The 21,785-nt window shown below is 41.9% G+C and overlaps 1 protein-coding gene across 3 annotated transcripts in view; it reads right to left on the bottom strand.

Annotated features, from left to right (window-relative positions):
- The window catches only part of AFF1 (ALF transcription elongation factor 1), a 67,575-nt gene that overhangs the window by 20,107 nt on the left and 25,683 nt on the right, over positions 1 to 21,785 (bottom strand). For all 3 annotated transcript variants that reach the window (XM_053940129.1, XM_053940130.1, XM_053940131.1), the window contains exons 4-7: positions 3,957 to 4,001; positions 2,847 to 2,933; positions 2,227 to 2,263; positions 1,807 to 1,858 (exon numbers count right to left, since the gene is read on the bottom strand). In XM_053940129.1, coding sequence (XP_053796104.1) covers positions 1,807 to 1,858; positions 2,227 to 2,263; positions 2,847 to 2,933; positions 3,957 to 4,001 — 221 coding nt within the window. The remainder of the gene's footprint in view (positions 1 to 1,806; positions 1,859 to 2,226; positions 2,264 to 2,846; positions 2,934 to 3,956; positions 4,002 to 21,785) is intronic.

Raw genomic sequence — 21,785 nt, 5'->3', positions numbered from 1 at the left:
GCTTAATTTGGGCACACAGATGCCCTGGGATTTCATCTTCTAATTAACCAGCACAATCACTGTTTGTTTTCAGCCAGCTACACTTTGCAACACAAGCTACTCCAGGCAGCTGAATTTTCAGACAGTCACATGCACTTTGAACAGCACAGAAAGCCAGACCTGTTGTGCCAGAGAAAACAAACACAGAAAGGAAGGGATGCACTGCTTCAAGGGAAAGATGCAGAGGAAGTCCTTGAGCAAACTTCACTCGGACACAAACCCTGTTCCTCCTGCTTCCACTGCCTTTGCAGACCATGGGCTCACACATCCCTTGCAGATGAGCACTGGCTCTGAAGTGCCCAGCAAGGACACTGAGCAGAGAGGGGATCATGGCTAAGGACAGAGCTCCATACCATGCCAAATTTACAATTCTGGCTAAGGAAGAGGTCTTTTCCAATTCTTGTCTGCAGGAAAAGTCTCTTCTCTCTCTGCTGTCTCGAAAACCGGCTAAAGGGATTTTTACAAGCAGCTATGAACTGAAATAATGATGATGGTCATAGGGTAGCTGGGGAGGAAGGCACAGCCTGGAGCAGTTGGAACTACTAGTTTTAGTAGTGCAATGAAAGTTTCCAGACGTCATTGAGAAGGAACAAATTGGGATGGATGAAAGTGAAGCAAAATAAGGAAGAGATTAAGGGAGCAGCTGACTGCTCAGCAAGACACTATCCCACGCTCCCAGTGAGTGAGGGCTCCTCTGCATTATGCTGGAACAGTAGGAAACAGTAGGAAAAGGGATGTTTAACAGACCCTACAGAGCTTGAGTGAAAAATTCTACCATCTCAACCAAGATGGAGACATAGTTTTGCTCTTACTTGTGACTAGCCCAGTTTTGTTTGGTTTTTAAGTAAATGATTTGTGATAAGGATAAGGAAGGAAAAGGCAAACAAGTGGAGTAAGCTTTGTAGTTTGTAGTTTGCAGCCTTCCATGGAAGAGGATATCTTGGAGTAACAAGATCTTTATGTATCATATGAACTGATAGACATTTAAATGTAATGGTTCAGCAAGTGCCTTGCACATGAACCCCTGAGCCTTCCAGACATGGAAAGATTTCTGTTCGTTACTGAGGGCTCAGAACCTAGCAATGCTGCATTTGGCCAAGTTAATCCTGAAAGATGAATGTCAGCCCACACAAAACTGTTTTCAAGCAACTTCTGTAATTAACCTAATTAACAGATAACCACTGTCACCTACAAGGCCAGCACCAAGTTATTTTATCTATTTTTTTTTTCTTTAAGATTTCAGCCCTGGTTTTTACAGTTCTTGTAGGTGTAGCTTTACTAGCCCTCCCAGGCTTTAAAACAATACCCAGGATCAATCAGATTCAGTTTGGACCTTCTGTAATTTATGTCAGTTGGGTGCATTATTGTAGGCTGAAGAGCACAAAATTGTGATGTTAAATAGCCACAGATAAAAAGAACAAAATACCTTTAATCTGGTGCATTAATAATTGGGATATTTCTTCAGTTTTGTTTTGGTTTTAACATAGTCATTGTAATAATGACAAGGTTTAGTACACTTGGCATTGTCAGGTTAAGAGTTGGACTGGATGATCTTCAAAGTCTTTTCCAGCCTAAACGATTCTGTGATTCCATCAGGAAACAATAATGTTTCTGTTGGTGAAAATTCCCTGCACTGGAAGTTTTCTAAGAAAAATCAGACTGATAAAACCTTAATCTTCAGAAACATTGAGTAACCCAAAATTTAGTTCTTTCCAGGTTCTTTAATTAACTGCACAGTAGAGATGTGAACAGGGTCTGGTTACTTACGATGTTCTTGGCTGAGACCCTGGGAACATTTCTGAAGGTGCTCCATACTGCTCTGGAAAGCAAAAATGAATAGGTTGGGTTTATTTGCCTCCTTTGTAGCCTATTTTACGCTGTGTTCTCTGAGAACCAGATTAGACTCATCACTTTCTTCTAGGACATAATTGTCATTCAGATTATTCATCGTTCCAAATGGGGTTTCCTAATGAAATACCATTTGTCCTCTGATGAACAGCTGCCTTAATGTCTGGTAATGAATGTACACAATCTCTTATGCAATTTCTAAATTCGTCACTGTTCAACAAAGCACAGGAAATCATGCCTCTTCATCAATGTCAGTCAATTGACATGATATATATAACACACAACACACAAAACTATTTGTCAATAAACATATTGTGTGTTTCTTTGCTATCTACTTACTCTGATCCTTTGCTACAGATCCTTCAGGTTGCAATTCCTAGAAAAAAAGGACAAAGTGCAATTTGAGAATAAAATAAATGAGCTCTCTTGTAAAAGCTCTGTACTGATGATTTGTTTTCCATGTGTTCCTTTACTGTAATAAATATTTCAACTAGCTTGTCAAAGTGTTCAAAGTCTAAGCTGGCCTGACGTAGTTTAGCATGGACAGAAACGATAACATGCTACTGTCACCAAAAACTGGCTCTTAGCACATTAGGGGTATGTGCATTCTTGAAAAAATATTTTTAAAATTTTCAAGATCTGCCAAACACATCTGTATAGCACAGTCAGCAAATATTTCTGTTGACAAAAGGATAAAAATATATTTTGTGGTTCAGCAGAGATATTTAAAATGTCTCAGAAAAGTAGTTGTATTTGAAGACCACAATTACAACAAATGTCTAAGTTGCTGATGCACTTCTTATTCATTTTGCTTTAACTTATCTGACTACTTCTGAAGCCAATACCTCCTAACAGCCCTTATTTATAGGAGGGGGACAAAATCAGACGGAAACACATCCAAGAGCCAGAAAGCTCTCTTCGAGTTTATCAAAAGTCCTGGCAGAAAGAGGGTGTCTTACCTTTGTTGGGAATGGAAATTTGGAAGGCTCTGCTTTAGTAGGTGTATTAAGAGCTGTCAGGGGAGGTGGCCAAGAGCGGGTCATTTCCTGGAAAGAGATTGAGAGGAGCAGCTATCAGGAGTTTTGCTGATAGGCACAGAGATTCATTTGGAGCTACCTCTTCATGCATTTGGGCATGTTTCCCCATGGTTGCTAAAAAAATAGTGATACACATTACTAAGAGGCAACAACACAGGATATGCCTGGTGAGACACAAAAAGATGCCAGCCTTCTAGGAGGAGTCCTTGTGCTGCAAACCCAAGCAGCACAGAGTAGCCAGTGAGCACCTGTGCACAGCTCCCCTCCAGCAAAACATTGCCCCAACAGCAGCTTCTGGAGAGCTATTGAGGCATCAGGATTTTGCAACCTCAAGCAACAGCAAGGGAAGTGAATTGCAGAAACCAAAGTGGATTTCAGCATCTCAGAATAGCATTTGACATCAAGGAGCCCTCTCCTCAAGCTCAGCACCACTGGCATGAGAATCCCAGGGCATTTTCACACTGTGCACAGGGAAGGGATAACACGGACTCAGCCACAGCCACCTGGAGCCTGTGCTGCTCACAGAGGCAGTTCTGACACAAGGTTACAGCATCAGACGTGGCTTTGCTCTGCATGAGCAGACTGGAATCTCAGTGAGGGAGCAGCAGCCCAGCAGCAGGGCCATGCACAGGCAGGTGGGAAGGACACAGGTGTGCTCCTGCTCAGGGCCACGCTGCTGGGGCTGGCAGCACAGACACGAGACAGCTTATCCAGAGCCTTTGGAGGGAAGGAACTTGGGAACGGCAAACCCCTGACTTGATGTAGGAGTACCTCTGGCTGTCTCAGATGGCTTGTCAGTCTTGAACTGTACCAGACTGTATTAGACTTATGTACTGATAGAAAGACTGATCTTACAACTCCAGCTGTATTCGAGGCTGACTCTTATCTTTACTTTTCCTTAGCACAGCCCAAAACTAGTGACAGCTACATCAGCTGAGTGAACAGAAGCAGAGAGGTATTTTTTTCCCCAACCATTACCTTAAAGCATGCAAAATTTAAGAAAAGACAGATCTATTATTTAAGGGTACCTACCCTCAAAATTTCTTCAATGGACTGCACATCAATGGGATTGGTTTGCTGTAAGAAGAAAGAGGGAAGCAGCATGAGTTTGGGTTTTTTACCAACTGACATGAGAAAGGCACGCACTCAGTGAACATTTGCTTGCCAACAGCTCAATAAATTTCATGGAAGCTCATTAGTAATAAGATGCTAGTAAGGATTAAAATCCCCATCAGAAGGGCAGTTAATAATGCACTTCTAAAAATGCCTCGTTGTCAAGTCCTGGGCAGAGGTGACTGGAGATTCCACCAGGACACTCTGCCAGGAATGAGGTAAAATGACATGAGCAAAGCCACCAGTGGCAAATGATATTTGCAAAGCTACTGGCAGTAAATGGAAAAGGGGGCATCACAGGACTTTTGGTGTTGAATAAAACTGAAACCAGTCTGACTCATCAATCCCAAAGTTAAACATCCTGACAGTGAGATAAAGATGTGGTAGACCTGGTAAAGTACCTGATAAAGGAACAAACATTCTACTGATACTACCAATAACTTATCTAAAGCTGCTGAGCTGACACAGCTGGCCTGAAGAGATCTGACAGTCAATCACTTGATACTATAAAAACCCAGTCCCGAATTTTAATGGCAGGGTCTTCTAACATATCCCTTCTCGGAGTGTATGTGTGCTTCCACACACTGATGTGCCCCAGCCACAGGGAACACCACTTCCTTTCCACAGATCAGCTTCTCATCTACTACAAGGCATGTGTTTTGAAAGTATCTGTCATTTACATGTCCTTTCCTAACTGGTGTCATTAAAGGAGGCTGAAACAGAAAATAACCAAAGAGCTGAGTAGCTGTAACGAGCAAAATGCATGCCAGGTCAGTTTCTTGTCTATAAACAAGAAATTCTATGGAAGTGTTCAGTCATCAGAGTAATTGCTGAAAGGAAAAGGCCAGGAAGACTTTATTCCCATTCAAGGAAATTGACAGTGAGCTGCAGTGCCCAATCAGAAGGATCTTCCCCAGAAAAAAAGTAAAGAGCAATGCAAGCAAACACTTCAATAAAGTCCAAAACTGTCATCATTGGCCCTTTCACAGGAAGTCCACTCATCTATTTCCCACATTCTGCACTATTTACATTGGAAGGAGGAGATGAGGAATGCCTTTTCCTTGCAACCTCATTTGCATGAGTCTACATAAAGCTCTCATTGAAGCAGTGCTCATTTGACAAAGCCTTTCTGAATTTCTTCAGTAAATCACACAGAGAGAGCTGCTTCTGACCTTACACACCCAAACAAATAAAAGCTGAGGCACGGCCAGATTAGTCACACAAATGAAAGCAAGGCCTGCAGATGTGTCCCACAGCAGACAGAAGGAGGGGACACAGGGAGGGCAAACAGCAAGGAACTACTACATGGCAAGAGACTGGAATGCTTCGTAACTCAGGGTTCCAAAAAGGCACCCCTTTTCCTTTTTCTTCTCAGCAGGCTTAACCTGGTAGCTCAGCCTAATTTACTTCTTAATTCAGTAAGTGGTGAACAGCAGACACATTCACTTGCATCTTCCAGTGCAAAATGCTTCAGAAACTCCCGAGATATCCCATGATAGCACCATAGAAAAAAACTTCCCAGGAAACTGGAAAGAAATTACAATCCTGCCTGGATAAAGTACTTCAAAACACTCTCTATAATGGATTGATTGCAACAAACCAAAGTCAATTTACTTCACCCATTTCAGAAACTTAAGTTTTATGAGGTGATAAGTGATGACAAAAGTGGAATGCAATTAACCAGAGAACAAGAGAATATCGGTAACAGCCAGTCTGGACCTCTCTTATCCTTGCCAAACAACCCACATCCCCCTTCCTGGAGTTCTTTCTGATGAGCCTAAGAAGACTTTGACATTGATACAGGTTTACATAGACAGAGTATTTATAGTTCAATTGTCAGGAGGATTTATCATAACCCCAAGGGTTCAGTGACTGGTTCTTCACAAGTCCAGGGGCTCAGCAGAGACCATTTTCTTCCTCATGGCACAAAATTTAAAGGAAAACAAATACACAACACTGAACAAGCACCACACAAGTCTGCATCAGCAGCACAGGACCTCTGTTTTTGTTGGGTTTTTTAGGACACCATTATCAAATACATGGCAAAATGATTGCTCTAGAGATTACAATCACAGATTGTTTGGTACAAGCACAGGGTCAAAACCACACCAAAACTGGTCAGAGTCAGCTGACTGCACAGGGTTCTGCTCTCAGGTAGGACTGTGACTGTCCCTGTGCCCCAAACCTGTGGGGCACATCCCCTTTCCCTCCATCCCAGCTCCAGTGACTGAGGACACTTACTCTTTTACAAAGCTATCCAGTGCCTGAGGGAGCTGAATGCTTTTCTGCATTCTGCATCCTGAGTATTTTTGCCCCTTTTGTGTGTTGTTTGTTGGTTTTTTTTTTTTTTTTTCCCCTTCAAGTCACATCTTGGCCATGTTTCAGCCTGTTAAACCACTAAACCACCATTAAACCACAATTACCACCCAGCAGCCAGGGATGTCCTTGACAGCTTTAAGAGAAGAGTTTAGGGGAAAGGAGAAATACAATGCTGCTGCAGGAAGAGCTACAAAGCCATAAAGCCAAAGAAATCCCTGAAAGGAGCTCAAGTCCGCTGAGGACTGTGGGTGTAGGAGATCAAATATTCCACATTGCTGTCTATCCCTGCTAGCTCTTTTACAGCCTTTCCTGGGAACACTGTAACGTGCAGACAGACAACTCATGTTAAGCCTAGTGCATATTTGGTGTCTGACACTGACATCTGTACAATCCCCAGCTTGGATTTCCTTATGCCACCCTCTTTCAGTTTGGGAATGACACAGGCACCTCCAAGCATTGCTTACAAAATATTTTCATGGTCAAGGTCAAGCACAATCATGGGACATCCAGAATTTTTGGCTTGCTGGGTTTGGTTTGGTTTTTTAGAGACAGTGTTCCCATCCAAACTGATGCTGTGCTTCTATAACAGCTAGTTCCCGCAGCAATAATACTAATTTAATTACTAATAGTATTAATAAGAATACTGATTTAAAAGTAAAAAGAGGAAAACAGCCCCTGAAGGATTCATTACTACTTGGATCATGAACTGAAAAGGACTTCAGGCCAAAATGATTTCAAGCATCTACACAAACGTAAGAAGCCCTAGAAGTAACTTGAGGAATTAGTCTGTCTTTACTACAACAGGCATGCAGAAATGCACAGGTGCACATACCCACACAAAAGAAGAGAGGGAGCTCTCAATTTAGAAAACAATTTAAAATCTGCACAGGCATTCAATTCACACTGCATAGCAAGTGTGTGATGAAACTCTCAGAAATACTTCCACATGTCCTCTCCTCACGAGCAATTCCAAAATCCACACACTTTCATGAACGCATATCTCTGCTCACGCCCCAAGCCTCGCACTGCTCTGCTAGAGAATGAATGAGGAAATCGGGATAATAAACTAAAAACCAAGCCCAAACGAAACTGCCTAAGGAACCACCAGGCACACAAAAGAGATGCCCCACTGGCCATGATAATATATGGGCCACAGATACTACAAAGAATAAACAGTGATTGTTTTGAGGGTTTTTTTTCGTAATGAAGATGAGGTTAGAGAGCTTCTAAGGCTATTTCTTTTTTAAAAGATATTCCATTAAAAATTACAGCACACATTTTCATCCCACTCTGTCACATGTGCCAAGTGGAGCTGAAGGACCGTATGGCTCTCATGTGTGGAAGAAGGGGGCTGAAGCTTTCTCCCTGGTCTTTAAATAGCTTGCCTCATCAGGAGGCTGTGGCAGAGTACTTTCAAGCAAGATGTCAAAAAAATCACCTCTCAGAGAGAGTTGGCTGTGCATTATTTCAGAAGCCACCATGTGACACTGCTGAGATGTGTGGGCTCTAACAAGGCCAGGGGCAGTCAGAGCACACAGGGTGTGCAAGGACAAGGACAGGAGGTCTGGAGCAGACATTAACTGGAACAGATACAGGCTGCCTCTCAGGCAAGCGTTAAGGTGCCACAGACCTTTCTGTTCCTTTTCATCTCAGTAATTTCCACCCAACTGCTTATCCCTGCTATTTGCAAGCCTCTGCTGTCACAGCCCATTTGGAGCTGCCCCCTGACATCCTGTGCACAAACAAGCCCCTTGTTTCTCCTTCTCCATCTTAAGTGAAACTGGTGCTGCAGGTAGCCAGGCAGTGTAGGAGAGGAGCAGCTACAGCACAAGTGTGTTGCCTGGCATCTCCTCCTAATTAAAACTTAAACGTGTGTGTGTACAGCGCAAGCATGCCAGCTATTGCTCTTTGCCTGATCTCAGAGTTATTAGCACCAACAAAACCCAAGCAAGTGGTGCAGCAACAATGAGAAAAGCCAATTATGAGTTCCATGCCCTTCATTCTGCTGTCAGGTTTTCTTTGTTTCCTAATGAGAGCTTTGCCCCTGCAACTATCAGCAGAGAAGGTTGCCAACTCTCAAAACCCAAATAAACAAACCAATCACATTTTCAGCTGCTTCCCATTTAATACTATGCTTTAATATCTTTGAATAGGAATATCTAGTTTTAATTTTATTTTTTCATGTCAACTGCACAATCATTGCCACTTGAATGCAATGAAGACCACAAAACTGCATACTTCACTGCGTGAAGGCTTAGTTTGAAAACAACAGGCAGGACAAAAATCAGACTGAAACCTACCATCCTGTCCTCACTTCACCCATCTGTGCTCAGCCAGTCAGAGCAGGAGGAGATCTTGCATATTTGATGCCTTCTCCTCGCACACAAGTCACGCTAGCGATAGCCAAGCCAACTTACTCTCGAAAGCAACCTCCCACCTGTGTTTTTGTGCAGTTAAAAATCCATCCTCTCTGTGCTATAGACAGATGCAAGATGGATACACGCAGGGCATGTTTCCAAAACGACCCAGCCAACAAGAGACAAGTCATATTTTAACCAAGGCTCTACTAATCCTGATGATGGATGCAATAATGTTCTGCCATGTACTGAAAGAGGCTGCCAAAGCTTGAAGCTCAAACCGTATTGTTGATTGACACAAATACATAAACATGAAAATTCATAAAGCCTTTCACACAACATCTTGAGGAACACCAGACACCAAGCAGATTCTCTGCCAAGGCTACTTAAGTGTTCCATATCACAGAACATAAGTCTTACAATTATTTTCATTTTGCAAATCTGTAGCACCTCTTATATTGCACCCAATATTTGCATAACTAGAAAATAATAATTTTAAAACCTTTATGAAGTGGGTATTTTAGATTATGAGAAAAACACAAAGAAAACCTGTCATGCAATCAATGTATGCTTTGCTACAAGCAATTTTTTTTCCCTAGAGAGCACACAAAATCCAATATTTTCCCATGTGCACTAACCTAGTCCATGGCCTTGTATTCCCTGAGCTATGGATCAGGGATATTTTAATTGCTTGTAGCTAAATGGATTGGAAACAATAGAAAAAACTTGGTTTTGAAGCACATCCTGATGAAACTTAGTAACCACAACAGCTCCCTGAGGCATAAAACCACACTTTCATTTCCAGCCCAAAGGTTCTATCAGCACCCAACTCTTCTAACAAAACACAACTTCCTCAGCTCTGGCATCAACGGCCACTTGGGTGAACCTGGGAAAACATCACTGTTGCAGCTGCTGCATTAAAAAAAAAAAACCCTGCAAACCACTGGAGAAGTGACTACACAGGGGAAACAGGGATGAAAAGCTAACAAAACCATAAAATTGTGTCAAGTAAGAAAGCTGCAGGCAGGTAGTCAACACAAGATTTTCTTCTGATTTCTTTCATGTTAAGAAATTGTAGGGATTTGGGGTTTTGCTTGTTTCCTTTATAAAGTTCATGCAAAAAGTGTTAATGCTTTTAAAAGGAAAAAGATGGAGCTTGAGCTAAAGCTTACAAGTGTAAGTCTTTGCACTGTTGCCTGTGAGCTTTGGATTAAGTCAATAACAAATCAGGCTAAAGTGTGTGCAAACACTTCAAAGCAAACTGCATTTTAAGGATGAGACCATCCCTTCCTTGACTTCACACTTCCTTCATATGCAAGTGTGGGAATACTTGCATATATTTAGGTTTTCCTTGGTGCTATTTTTCTATTAAGCTCAAAAACATTTCGGAAATATACAACAAAAAGAGACTTTCATTACTGTAATGAAACCGTTATAGACATCGTTTGTTTAAAGTCTCAAATCATACAGAGCTAGTATGTCCTTAATGACCGGGCTACAGATTTTAAAGGCCATTTTATTACAGGGAATATTGTCTGAGGTTTCATTACTACTGTAAAATAACATAGAGGTACTATTTGGCAGCAGAGTCCCTTTAACAGCAGCTTGAGCTGTTCCAGGAAATTCAGGGAGCTGCTGTCACAGAACGACAAATCCGTGAGAAGGGAAGGCAATTTTCTCAGCAGGTTCCCCAAGACTAGGATTAATTTTCACAGGAGAAATTACTGCAAGACACATTGCTTTTGGCACAGAAGAAGAAAGCTCACTCCATTTCAAAAGAAACATGATAACCACAACAACAACAAAAAATACCCCAAACATAAGGTAGAATACAAAAGGACAAAAAGAGAAAATTAAACACAAATAAAACTGAAATAGCTGAAGTTTTATAAAAACCTTATGTCAGATTCTCTTTGTGGAAAGCAGTAGCAAGGTAGAACACACTGCAGCAGCTGTAAGAAATACATGTTTGGGGATGCACTTGTTTGAGTTTTGTGCCAGCTTCAGGTAGCCAGATGGGTGGGTTAAGCTAAAGGAGCAACACATCCTGGGTCTCCCCTCTCACCAGCCTAGTTCTTCGACCTAATGGAGTGAGACTGGAATAATTCCAGCAGATCAAAGCAAAGCTAAAGTAGATCTGCTTGACACTGCTTCCAGTGTTAAGTTTCACTTCTGTAGTTCATGAAAAACAAAACCTATTTATGCTTTTTGCTGTACGCACAGTAAAACAATGCTGAGGCACCACAGAAATGGACAGAAGGAGTCTGTCTTATCCAGCCAGATAAAGTCTTTGAAATTACACTATAAATGCATTTGTTTTCTCATTTGTGTTTATGCTGCTTGCTTGACGTCAAAAAACTTCATTGTAGGCGACAAATCCAATCTACCAGTTTCAGAGTCCACAGGAGCTTTCTAAAATAATTTCTCTGGGTGCTATTTCAGGTCCTCTGTGGGCACCAGGGTTTCACCAGCAGCTTGCCTATAGCCAAGTTCCCTGTGGACAGTTCCACAAGCACACTTAACTCATTTGAGTCCACTCCTCTCTTTTCTGAGGCAATACCAAAGTTATTCCACTAAAATAAATGCTACCTTCTCTTCTGCTTCTGCCCATACCTCAACTCAGCAGCCCAGCTCCAAGTGAAGACAGCAGCTCCAGCCTGTCACTGCTCTCATCGCAGGTTTGAAAACAAATCAAAGCATTCCCATGAGTTTTCTTCAGCTGATGCTGAATAATCCTGGCAATTTAAGCATTTTACATTAAAATACTCAACAAACAATGGTTGTACTGTCCTGTTCCTGCGTGGGTGCCTGCAGGAAATAAAACATTCTTTAAAGATTTTACACGCTTTTCTAACCCCGAGATGGATTATTTTGCTCAATCTAAAAATAAATACTCAGGCCTCCTTGTGTTCAAAGAGAGAAAGAAAAACAAATTGCTGTTTTGTCTTTCTTTGACTGAAGTAGCCAAGGGGGTTATATCCTGGGGGAACAGACTGTTGATATATTTTAATGAAGGATTTGTTACGCATCCTGAGCTGCTGACAAAAATTTGTGCATCTCTTGTTAGTTCCATCTAATAATAATATAACTGAAATCCAAACAAAGTAAGCCTGGAAGTTAAGTGCAGCACCACCTGTACATTGCCATACAGACCAGGACTCCAGCCAAGGCTGATTATCTCTCTGGTAAATTGCCCTGCATAAAGAACCTCCACACAAGACCTCTCCACTGCAATTACCACCTGTATAGTAGTTCTCAAAAATCCAGTTCTGACTGCTTGATTCCACAAAACTTTCTTACCTACTGTCCTCTTAAGGTCTCTCCAGTAAATAATTTTTAATACTGCTTACTGTGAATCTGTAAGTATTGTGTCCATAAAAGGCCGAGGTTGTGTCCCCTTGTTCCCCGCAGAATGAATATATGATTTTCTTTCAATGTAAGCATTGGAGTGAGAGCAGCAAGACACTGTTTGAGGTATTTTCTCATTTCCAGTACCACCTCATTGCAATTTATGCTCATAGATATACTTTTACAGTATTTTGAGTAGCCTGACTCTAGCCTACTCCAGAAAAAGACTGGCCACTGCAGCTGAAACAACAAAAGATAAGAAAATAATAAATATGCTTGTTAAGACCATCAAGAAAATTGGGGCTTTTGGTGGTGAGAGGCATCCTGTGGTTCTGAGGATCACTTCAGATAATTAACTGCTGCTATCTCCCAGAAATGCTTTCCATTTCCAAAGAACACTTTCCCCTTAGAAAACAAGCAGACTTAGATTTATGATGGCAGTAGTGGCACTTGGTGCACCTCCCCTTAAAGACTCAGTAAACAAGACTTGGAGATGCAGGCTCTCCCAGCTGTTTGAAAGCACCCTCAGCACCTCCCTGCATTACCAACACTGCCAATAAAAGTTTGGGAAATAAAACAAATTGAAGAGGCAGGCTGGAGCCTGGAGCAACATCACCAGTCCCACACCAGCACCCAGCACATCTCGGTGCTGTGGCTTGGGATGGACTACACAGCCTGGAGGGGAGCTAAAAGGCATCAGTCCTAAGAACCAGTGCATCAAAGGAGAAAGCAAGTGGGAGGGACATGAATAAAGGGATGCTTGTTAGTACATCTAAGGATAGTATTCCCAAAGGAAAAAAGACAAGAAAACACATGTGTTGAAAGGATAGGAATTGTATTTCTCTCCCTAAAAAAATTAAGTTCTTAACCCAGAAAGAGCCTACATGCTATTTTTAAACTTTAATAGAAATGGAAGAAATATCTTTAAATGCTTCCAAACCAAGGAACTCAACTTGCAGGGGAAAAAATAGCAGGATATCCTTTTGCTTGCAAAGGCAACTATCACTATTGTTTTATAACTGAAGTAAATGCAAAATAAACCCTATTTCTAGATTTTATGCTTTGTGGTTGAAACAGCAAGGTGCCTTATTCTTATCACCATTATCATGTCTACACAGATGAAGGTCATCCTCCAAATATTGGACAGGTCTCTTGGAAGCTCCCTGTCTTGCTAAAGACAATGGGAAAGCAAAGCAAGTCCTGTCCACCAGTTATCTGGTCATTCTTCAATTTTGTATGCTAAACAGAGTGACCAGGTAACTGAAAGTAGCCTAACTTGAAAGCAGCTTAACTTATACTTCCAGCTGTAAAAGCAGCAGAGGTTGACATGGTCTTCTCCCAGGAGATGTTTGTTATTATTCAGCTGAGCACACACAGACACTTTCATCCTCTCCCCAGCAAACAGCTCACAGAACCCTGAGCTTGTTTGCCAGGTGGGAACAGAGGCCAGGGCTGAACAGAGCCTTCTAGAACCTTCTTTGTTTATGCTGTATCTAGAACAACCAGTCCACAATATTTTAAATCTGGTTATAGAAGACACTTGGCTTTGTCGTGATTCAAAGCGCAAGGTTCCTTAAAAGACATTTTTATCATTCCCTAAACTCTGCAGTAAAGGCTGCAGACGGTGTTCCTCAAGTCCCAGAAATTCTTTATGGCCAGGCTTACACACTGCAGAGCTGTCACACACAGTTTTTACCTTCAGCCAAGCGAAGCAGGAGGTGCTGAGCTAATGTACCTGGCTGGCATTTGAGAAGTGATCCTTGTCACTCAGGTGTAATAGGAAGGCTACAGGCCATGAGACTCCCAGGCTCAAAAAGCTATGAGAAAACAAAGCAATGCTGAGAGGATGGGAGAGGATCAGTTCACTGTTCCTTTCCCTGTTTGTATCATCTGGAGGGAAGAAATGGCTTTTTTGCTTATTTAACATACTGTCTGAATAGCTTGGAATTAAAATCCAAACAAGGAGAGATGGTTACAAGAAGTACCAAGACACCAACCTACCTTTGCCTAAGGAAAACCTTTCTCCATCTTTTTCTGATGCATCCTAGGGACAGCAAACTGAAGACAACTACAGACATTTCCAGATTTTCTGTGTCACTGTTTTACTGCCCATAATTTCCTTCACACATAATTGCTCAAATGCTGCCAATGTTTGTTTGGTTCCCACGAACCAATGGCAAAATAGTAAAAAAATTTAAAATACCTCAGGGATGTGAGCAGGCAGGTTCATAATTTGTAGCCATGATGAATAGGGCTCACCACCTTTGTGTACTGTGACTTTTTTATGTCCTCTCAGGCAATGTCTCTACATTGTAATAGTTTCACACGCAATCCTTAGACTCCTGAAAGCTGGACAAGAATTTCCTTACATGTGCACCATAGAAGGCTCCGAGGAAATGTCTAAGGAAGTGTCTAAGGGAAGGGTAGGACATCCCCAAGGGGTTTTTGCTACCATAGCAAACAGAAAAATAAATACCACACTGCTTCTTCTCTTGCTTTCATTATGGAAAAATGTGCAATATTACTGTGGTAACATCAATACTGTATTGGCAAAGAGGGGCAGGAATGGAGCTGACCTGCACCAAGAAGGCAAGGGATGTCCTCTGCACTGGTAAAGCACAGATGGCATTCCTTCAGCACACCCAGCCAAGGATTAACAAAGCAAAAATGCAAAGAGACAAGCAACGTGACAGCCCAAGAGCACCTTCAGTAAAATGTCTGCTTCAAGTGAAAACATTCAGGCTGAATATACCACACCTTTCACCCTTAGTGAACAGATGGTGTCCAGCCAAGTCTGAATTACAGCTTGGTCTGAACAGCAGTGAGCTGACAGACTGATGAAAGAAACCAAAGTATTCCTTGTATGAGGAGGAATAGGTTGAATCTAACATAACTTTGTCTTCTGGTACATGAATTCACCCTATATCTTCCTAAACCTTTATCATTCTTCATAAGCCACTGCTATTCAAAACACAACATGCGTAAGTCATGTTTAAAAAAAAAACTACTGTCCTTAAACAAAGTTTAAAAAAGGTAAGCTTTAGAAGAAATACTACACTGTTAATAAGGAATCATTCCAGACATTGTTTATTTTACAACAAACTTGTAAAATGCTCATCACTCTGCCAGTGTGCCTGTTCTACAGACAGGGAAACATACTTGTAAACACAGCAGTTAACCTTAAAAATCATGGGGAAGTGCTCACTCACTTCTCCCCTTGGGGGTGCTTTCAATTCAATAGTGTATTAAAACAAATACTTGAATTTAGGCTCTAATTCAAGACAAATTCTCTTTAAATTATGCTAATACAGAAACTGAATTCTCTCATCTCCCAAGAAAAGAAAAAGAAATGAATATTGCTATGCTGTTGCTATTCTTTCTAACATCGAGCAGTGAAAAAGATCTGTAAACTTTAAGTAGGTTCTTTGGAGTTTTTTTAATGGTCAATTGTTTCTTTTCACTTAGTGAAGCTTAGTAAGCCAGCCAAGATAACATTACTGACTGTGGCATAACTTAAGCTACATGGTAATCTCTTGAACAGCAAAAGTTACTGTTTGTCTTCAAAGGAAAGTGCACATTTGAACAAATCACCTAAACTGAAATTTCTGTAAGTAATGGGAGTTTAGGTCAAGTTTCATAACTGGTTAAAAATTAGTCCACAAGCCAAGTACTATTGAGCTCAATTTCCTTAGCAGCCAAAGCAAACATCACCCTTGTTCCTTCCTCCTTTGAGTCCAGAAAAGCTCCATCTGAAGAACAGGCAGAAAGGCCAAAGTGGTTGAATTCAGTATCCTGGAAAAGAGGGACTCGTAGAAGGCCATAGTGTCTTTTATTAGATGAAGGAGGCTGCAGGGAAGGGAGGGGACAGAGGACACCTGCCAGCATCCAGCCCTTGTTGGGTCTGAAACAAGCACAAAGTGATGTCAGCTGCAGTTTGTCTCCCTGTGGTTGGGTTACATGCAAAGGAAGCTGGGTTGATGGCAGAGCCTCTCTGGGAATGCACCCAGACTTTTTGCTTGGAGTACAGTGGACTACCAAGATACCCCTGACTGCATGCAAAAAGAGCATCTCAATATCTAATGACATTTATGAACCATTAGACCCATGGAACAAATTGGCAAAAAAAAATGTAACACTGCTAAAGCAGTTTGGAGGAGAAATTGGTGTGTCGAAAAGCAGGAGATCAAAAAATTAGGATTATCACCTTTTCCAACAGGGAATCAAAATATTCTGCTGGCTTAAAACAATACAGCACTATTTTATTGTCTAAGTAATAAATGTTCATCATTATGTAGATAAAAATTGGCATCTAAAGCTTGGGAGGGAGAAGGATGTTAAAGATAATTCAGACAGCAGCATTGTTATGACATCAGAGAAAATGAAAAACAAGACCTGAAACTTCAAAGCATAGAATAACAACACAAGGAAACAAATAAGAGAGGCACAACTCATATAAAAACAGACTACACTGAATAGTGTGCCAGAACAGGAACACTACTACTTGCTGACTTCATTTCAAAAATTACCACATTGCTGTAGTCAAGCTTTGGTGAGCTCTGGCAATCTCATGCCCTACCCAGGGCCACTGGAAGCCCTTCTCCATGCAGAACTGTACCAGCTCATACAAACAGCAGGGGAACTCCTCTCCCCTTGTTGCTGGTGCTTACTGAAAGCCATAGAGCTGACCAATACCTCAGTGAGGCACCTTCCTGCTGCAGCACCCACATGGGGCAAGAGCACCGCGATCAGTGCCCAAGAAGCAAAAGCAGCACCACCAGTCTTGTCATAACCCACATCACTGTGCTGATCCATATTCCTATGGAGCATCCTTAAGCTGCAAAATGCCACTTCCACTAAGGCTTACTGGTAGCCAGTAAAAAAAAAAATCCCATGAAGTAAGAAATACAACACAAAGCACATGCTAAACATTTCCCTACACTTAAACAAAGCAAAGAATCAGATCAAAGTCCAGGAGGTGCTCAAAGTAGCATTAGGAGAGTGCTAATGTGATGATCAATGTAGGAAAATAAATCTTGTGTTTCATTCCTGAAAACACATCTTCTGAACAAGACACCACGAGTATGGCCAAAATAATTCAGAGGCTTGAAACAGGCAGAGTCACACTCTGAAGAAACATCTCCAGTGGCATTTGTGACCACCAAAGCAAAGACCTCCAAGCTGGCACTTACCTATGAAACACTGCTTGGCCAGGGAGAAGCACAACCACACAGAGGTGTTTTAAGACTTGCCTCGTTTATAAGCTTTTTCATCCTTCAGTAACTAGAGAACTTAACTCCATTTACATGAGGCAGCCTGCAATTATCACAAGACTCACTGAAAACACCCCCCTCTGCCTGCCAGCCCGTCCTTCAGCGACCTGCTCCCAGTCAGATGTGAAAGGCAGCCGCAGACACGGCCGCCACTGGACTTCATGGGGCTGGGTGCCTGCCTGGGTTTCACCTGGTCCCGCTGAAGCCGACTGCTGACCCCACCCTGGCACCGCCTGTGTGCTGCACTTACCTCTCTGAACATGTCTTACTGCCTTCCCACATGGCAGGGCAGATTTCCTGTTTTCATACATTGCCTTGTCAGCCCTAATCAGTGTCAATAGGTTATGGTGTCTTTTGTGCTGGCGGCGTCAGCCCTGACAGGAAAGAACTTTTAATCTCTTCCCTCACACCAAGCCATGAGAAGCTGCAGGCGCTCCCAGACATAACTCCCTTGGCTCCTCTCCGAAAAATTCTCTCAAGCACTCGGTTGCTTAGCAATATTTGCCTTCCCCCTGTACGGTTCAAATTGGCAACATCTGTCCCTTTGGCACTTTCCACTTGTGCAAGAAACAGTGTGGAAAGTTTCAGAAATCTACAGAGAGGTTGGTGGAGGATGATTCGCGTGAGCCATCAGAGCTGCTTTGGCATTTTATTGCTGGTTTATTTCCAGCCTGGATAGAAAATCTGGCTTCTTCCAAAGGAGATGCACACAAGGGAAAATCGTCTTTTGCATCCGGTGGGACTGACCTATTAAATCAAATACAAGTAGCTTTTTCTGTTTACATAACTACACCCACATGCTCTGGCTTGGTTTAGCTGAAAAAACCCAAACAAAGCACAGCACTGACATATAGTTCTTTCCTGTCAACGGGGACTGACTGTGACTTCTCCTAAGATATTGCATGCTCATCAAGTGAGAAAAAACCAAGAGAAGCCAAAATGTGTTTATGCATTTAAAGATGCAAAAGCTGTGTGCAATCCTGACCTCATAACCACTAGCCAAACCCCCAAACTGCCTGTGGTCCATGCAACCATCCCAAGGGGCAGTGATTAAGGTCATTGCCTCTGGATGTACCTGCGACCCAGCAAATGAGTGGAACAAGAAATTAAAATAATGTAAGAGCATAAAAAGTACCAACTGCTTTTACTTCTGAGAGCCAAAAGGGAATATGGAGAAGACCCAAGTGAAAGGATTTGTCTTTGGGTACTTGGTATGACAATGAGCAGCAGAGAATCCCACAGTAAGCCTTCCTCTGGCTGCAATTCATTTCTGCTCACACCACAATGCCCAAGGGCTGTGAGAAAGGCCTTGGACAGCACAGCTCCAGATATTTACATGCGAGTTGTTAGGGAAGCCTACCAAAAATGAGATAGCTCTGTTTCAGCTCTTATGGTGAGGTTGAGGTTTACTTTTTTTTTTACCTTTAAAACTTGTCTTATCCAAAACAGTCAGAAAAAGTAACAATTCTCACTCATGTTTGATCTGCTTCTTTAGCAGTCGCACACCAGGAACCAGACAAATTGACACAATGCCTGTGGGGATGCATGGAAACCCTTCTCCAATCACCTAAGACACTTCTGATTATGAAAAGGGCAGTAGAGGAGACACAGAAGTAACACCTTGTTACCTCTCTTTGTGGTTTTTTTCCCTCACCTCTTGTATTTCTTTTTTAACTATTTTATTTTTCTTGCTTTGCACTATCTCACTTCTATTCAGTAAATGAGAAATACATAAAAGATTGGTAGAAAGATGACAGTAGCTTAATGCTGACTACTGTGTATTCATTACATAAGGCCAACAGTGCTACATTTGTCTTTAAAGATTTTCATTTTGAAAGGATGCAGAATTAAAACAATATATTTATTGATACTTCACAGGGTTCACCTGTCTGACAGCTTCTGCCAGTAGAAAAACTCAGGTGCCATGAAGAGAAGTCCAGTGAAAAATTATCTACCTAGAACAGACTTTTTATATTTGCCATCCAAACATCTTCATAGGTATTTACTAATTACTATTTAACAACCACGTTTAATTGGTGAACATTGATAAATGTTTACTGAGGAAAACACAGCTGAATGACAGCAATTTGAACACAAGGATAATACAGTGTTACCAAAAATACTTCACACATCTGGGCTGCTTCATTGTTGCTTAGGGGTTCTAAATTGGCTGTTTCCCTATTTGCTTCCAGTTCATAGGCAGGAGAGGCCTCATTACACGAGGTAGAAGCAGCTATGCCCTAACACCTCCAAATTTTTTGGGAAAATAAAGCCAAGTCTTCAATGAGCATCAAAGGCCAAACATTCCTCCATACACTATGCCCTTAATAATGCTTAAGGATTTATAAACACTCTCCCTCAAAACAGCCTGACTGCTTCTTCCTCTGCTGTCAAACTGATTCCCTTTCACACATCACAGTCTGTGTCAATGCAGGCAATACAAGGGCCTTTGTTGCTGCTGCAGCTCTCCTAGAGACATGGAGAGAGAGAATGGCTTTAAAAGCATCTTTGTTTAGGTGCTGGAGAAGAGGAAAAACCTGGCACATGAAGAGAAGGGATACATCCAAGCTTCTTCATGTGTGCTATATTTTTAAGCCTTCTCACAACAAATTTGGAAAGATGCCTTAAAGGGACAGTGATGACATTTGAAAGTGAAGGCTTTGATTTGGGGAAGAGGGGAAAGAGCTGTTCAGTGTCTCTGAGCATGCAAAGTGAGTCACTGCACTGTTACCCACTGTGGATTCATTCACTCTGCAGTGAAACTGTGTGTCTATTTGGCCTGGAAGGCTGAACTTTTCAGCGTTCCCAAGAGCAGAAGCCGTCAATAATGAATTCACAGCTGCAGGTGAAACTCGCCTTAGAAATTCAATTAACCAGAACACATGTTGAGGAAATGGCTTTCCTAAGTCATGTCAAGGGAGATCACAGGAAAAACTGTATTTGGCATGTGGCTGTTCAGTAAACTGGGGCCAAAGAGTTCAGGGAAGAGGAGGGAAGAACAGCAGAGTTTCTGCTAATCTAGACCTATTTACTGTCAGGGTCATTGCAGGGCAGGATCCTCTCCACAGCTCCTGTTTCACCAGGAACTAAAGAGGGGGATGACCTTCCAGCCAATGGATCCCAAGCAGCCTTTCTTGTACAGGACATCCAGCACATGGGCCATATATCCAGGGGTGCCACCTCACTGTTTCTTCCTCTTCTCCCTCCAGGCTTCAACCCTGGAGGGCTCTATTATCAAATAGATGTTCATCACTGAGACCAAACAGAAGTAAGCAAATGTGACAATGACAAGACTGAAAACAGCAGAAATCAAAGTAATGTGTTTTTCACTAGAGCTTACAGAGCCATTATCCAGAATGCCTGTATTCCTCCCTGCCTACACACAGAAAACAATCAGGGGCCACAGCCTAAAGATCCCTACTGCAAAGCAGGATTGTTCAGCATATTCACAGAAAAGGTTCCTTTATCAGCTTCAAAATGGACTAAGCATATAATTAAAACCAGGATCCTGGCTTGTGCCAGGATTTTTTATTATTTTCAAATTTTTTATTATCTATTATTTTTATTCAATTATTTTTATTATCTAATTTTTTAAAATTATATTCAATTCCCTTTTTACTGTGTTCTTACTTTGCCACAGATGAAACAGAAGGAGCATGGGCAATGGTACTCCTGCACTGGCAACTGTAGGATTTTCATGGGCATCAGACTTACGTGCTCAAGAGAAGGTGAGAAAAAGGTCTCATTCAGCACACAGCATCATAGCTAATGCTTCCCTATCAAAATTCATATTAAACCAGAGTTACATGAGATGACAGAAGAAGCATGGGGATGGGAAAAGAGATAAGACAATAATACAGATGAGACAATAAGATAATGTAGAAGGGGATGCCCTGCACTGCTTTCTTTCTCTCCCAGGAGGAAAATCTGGTTAAGCAAATAAGGTAATGTGGACTTCAGTGAACTTCCTGTTTTGAGGTGTGATGTGCAATGCCAGACCTACTTGGTAGCAAATAAAATCTCTCAGCATAAAAGTATTTTTCACAACTTCTCAGCAATGTCATTTTGACAGTTTCCTCTCATTTCCCACAAGATACTGCCTACAGCCATTTGCAGCTGATCCACACCCTTTTCCATGAAAAACAGACTGCACCCACACTCTTCCTTTTCATTACAGAAGCGGCAAAATACAATTTGAAACAATCTCCATAGCTCTCTGTGCACAGTCACCTTAGGACCACGGAATCCTACATCCCACAGGGCATAGCAATAAAATCAGGGCTGAAGGACGAGCACAGTAAATCTCCAAAATGTACCAGGGGACCAAGTGCCTTTGAGCTCACAGGAGGCCAAGACACGAGGCAGGCAGAGTCAGAGTGCTGGTCTCTTGGCACAGCTGAAACTGGGCTTCAAAGGGCACAGGAAAAGGAGCTGTATTTGCTGAACAACACATG

This window comes from Vidua chalybeata, chromosome 4 (assembly GCF_026979565.1).
Source record: "Vidua chalybeata isolate OUT-0048 chromosome 4, bVidCha1 merged haplotype, whole genome shotgun sequence".
Classification (NCBI taxonomy): Eukaryota; Metazoa; Chordata; class Aves; order Passeriformes; family Viduidae; genus Vidua; species Vidua chalybeata.
The sequence above is the reverse complement of the archived record's forward strand: the minus strand, read 5'-3'. Positions and strand labels throughout refer to the sequence as shown.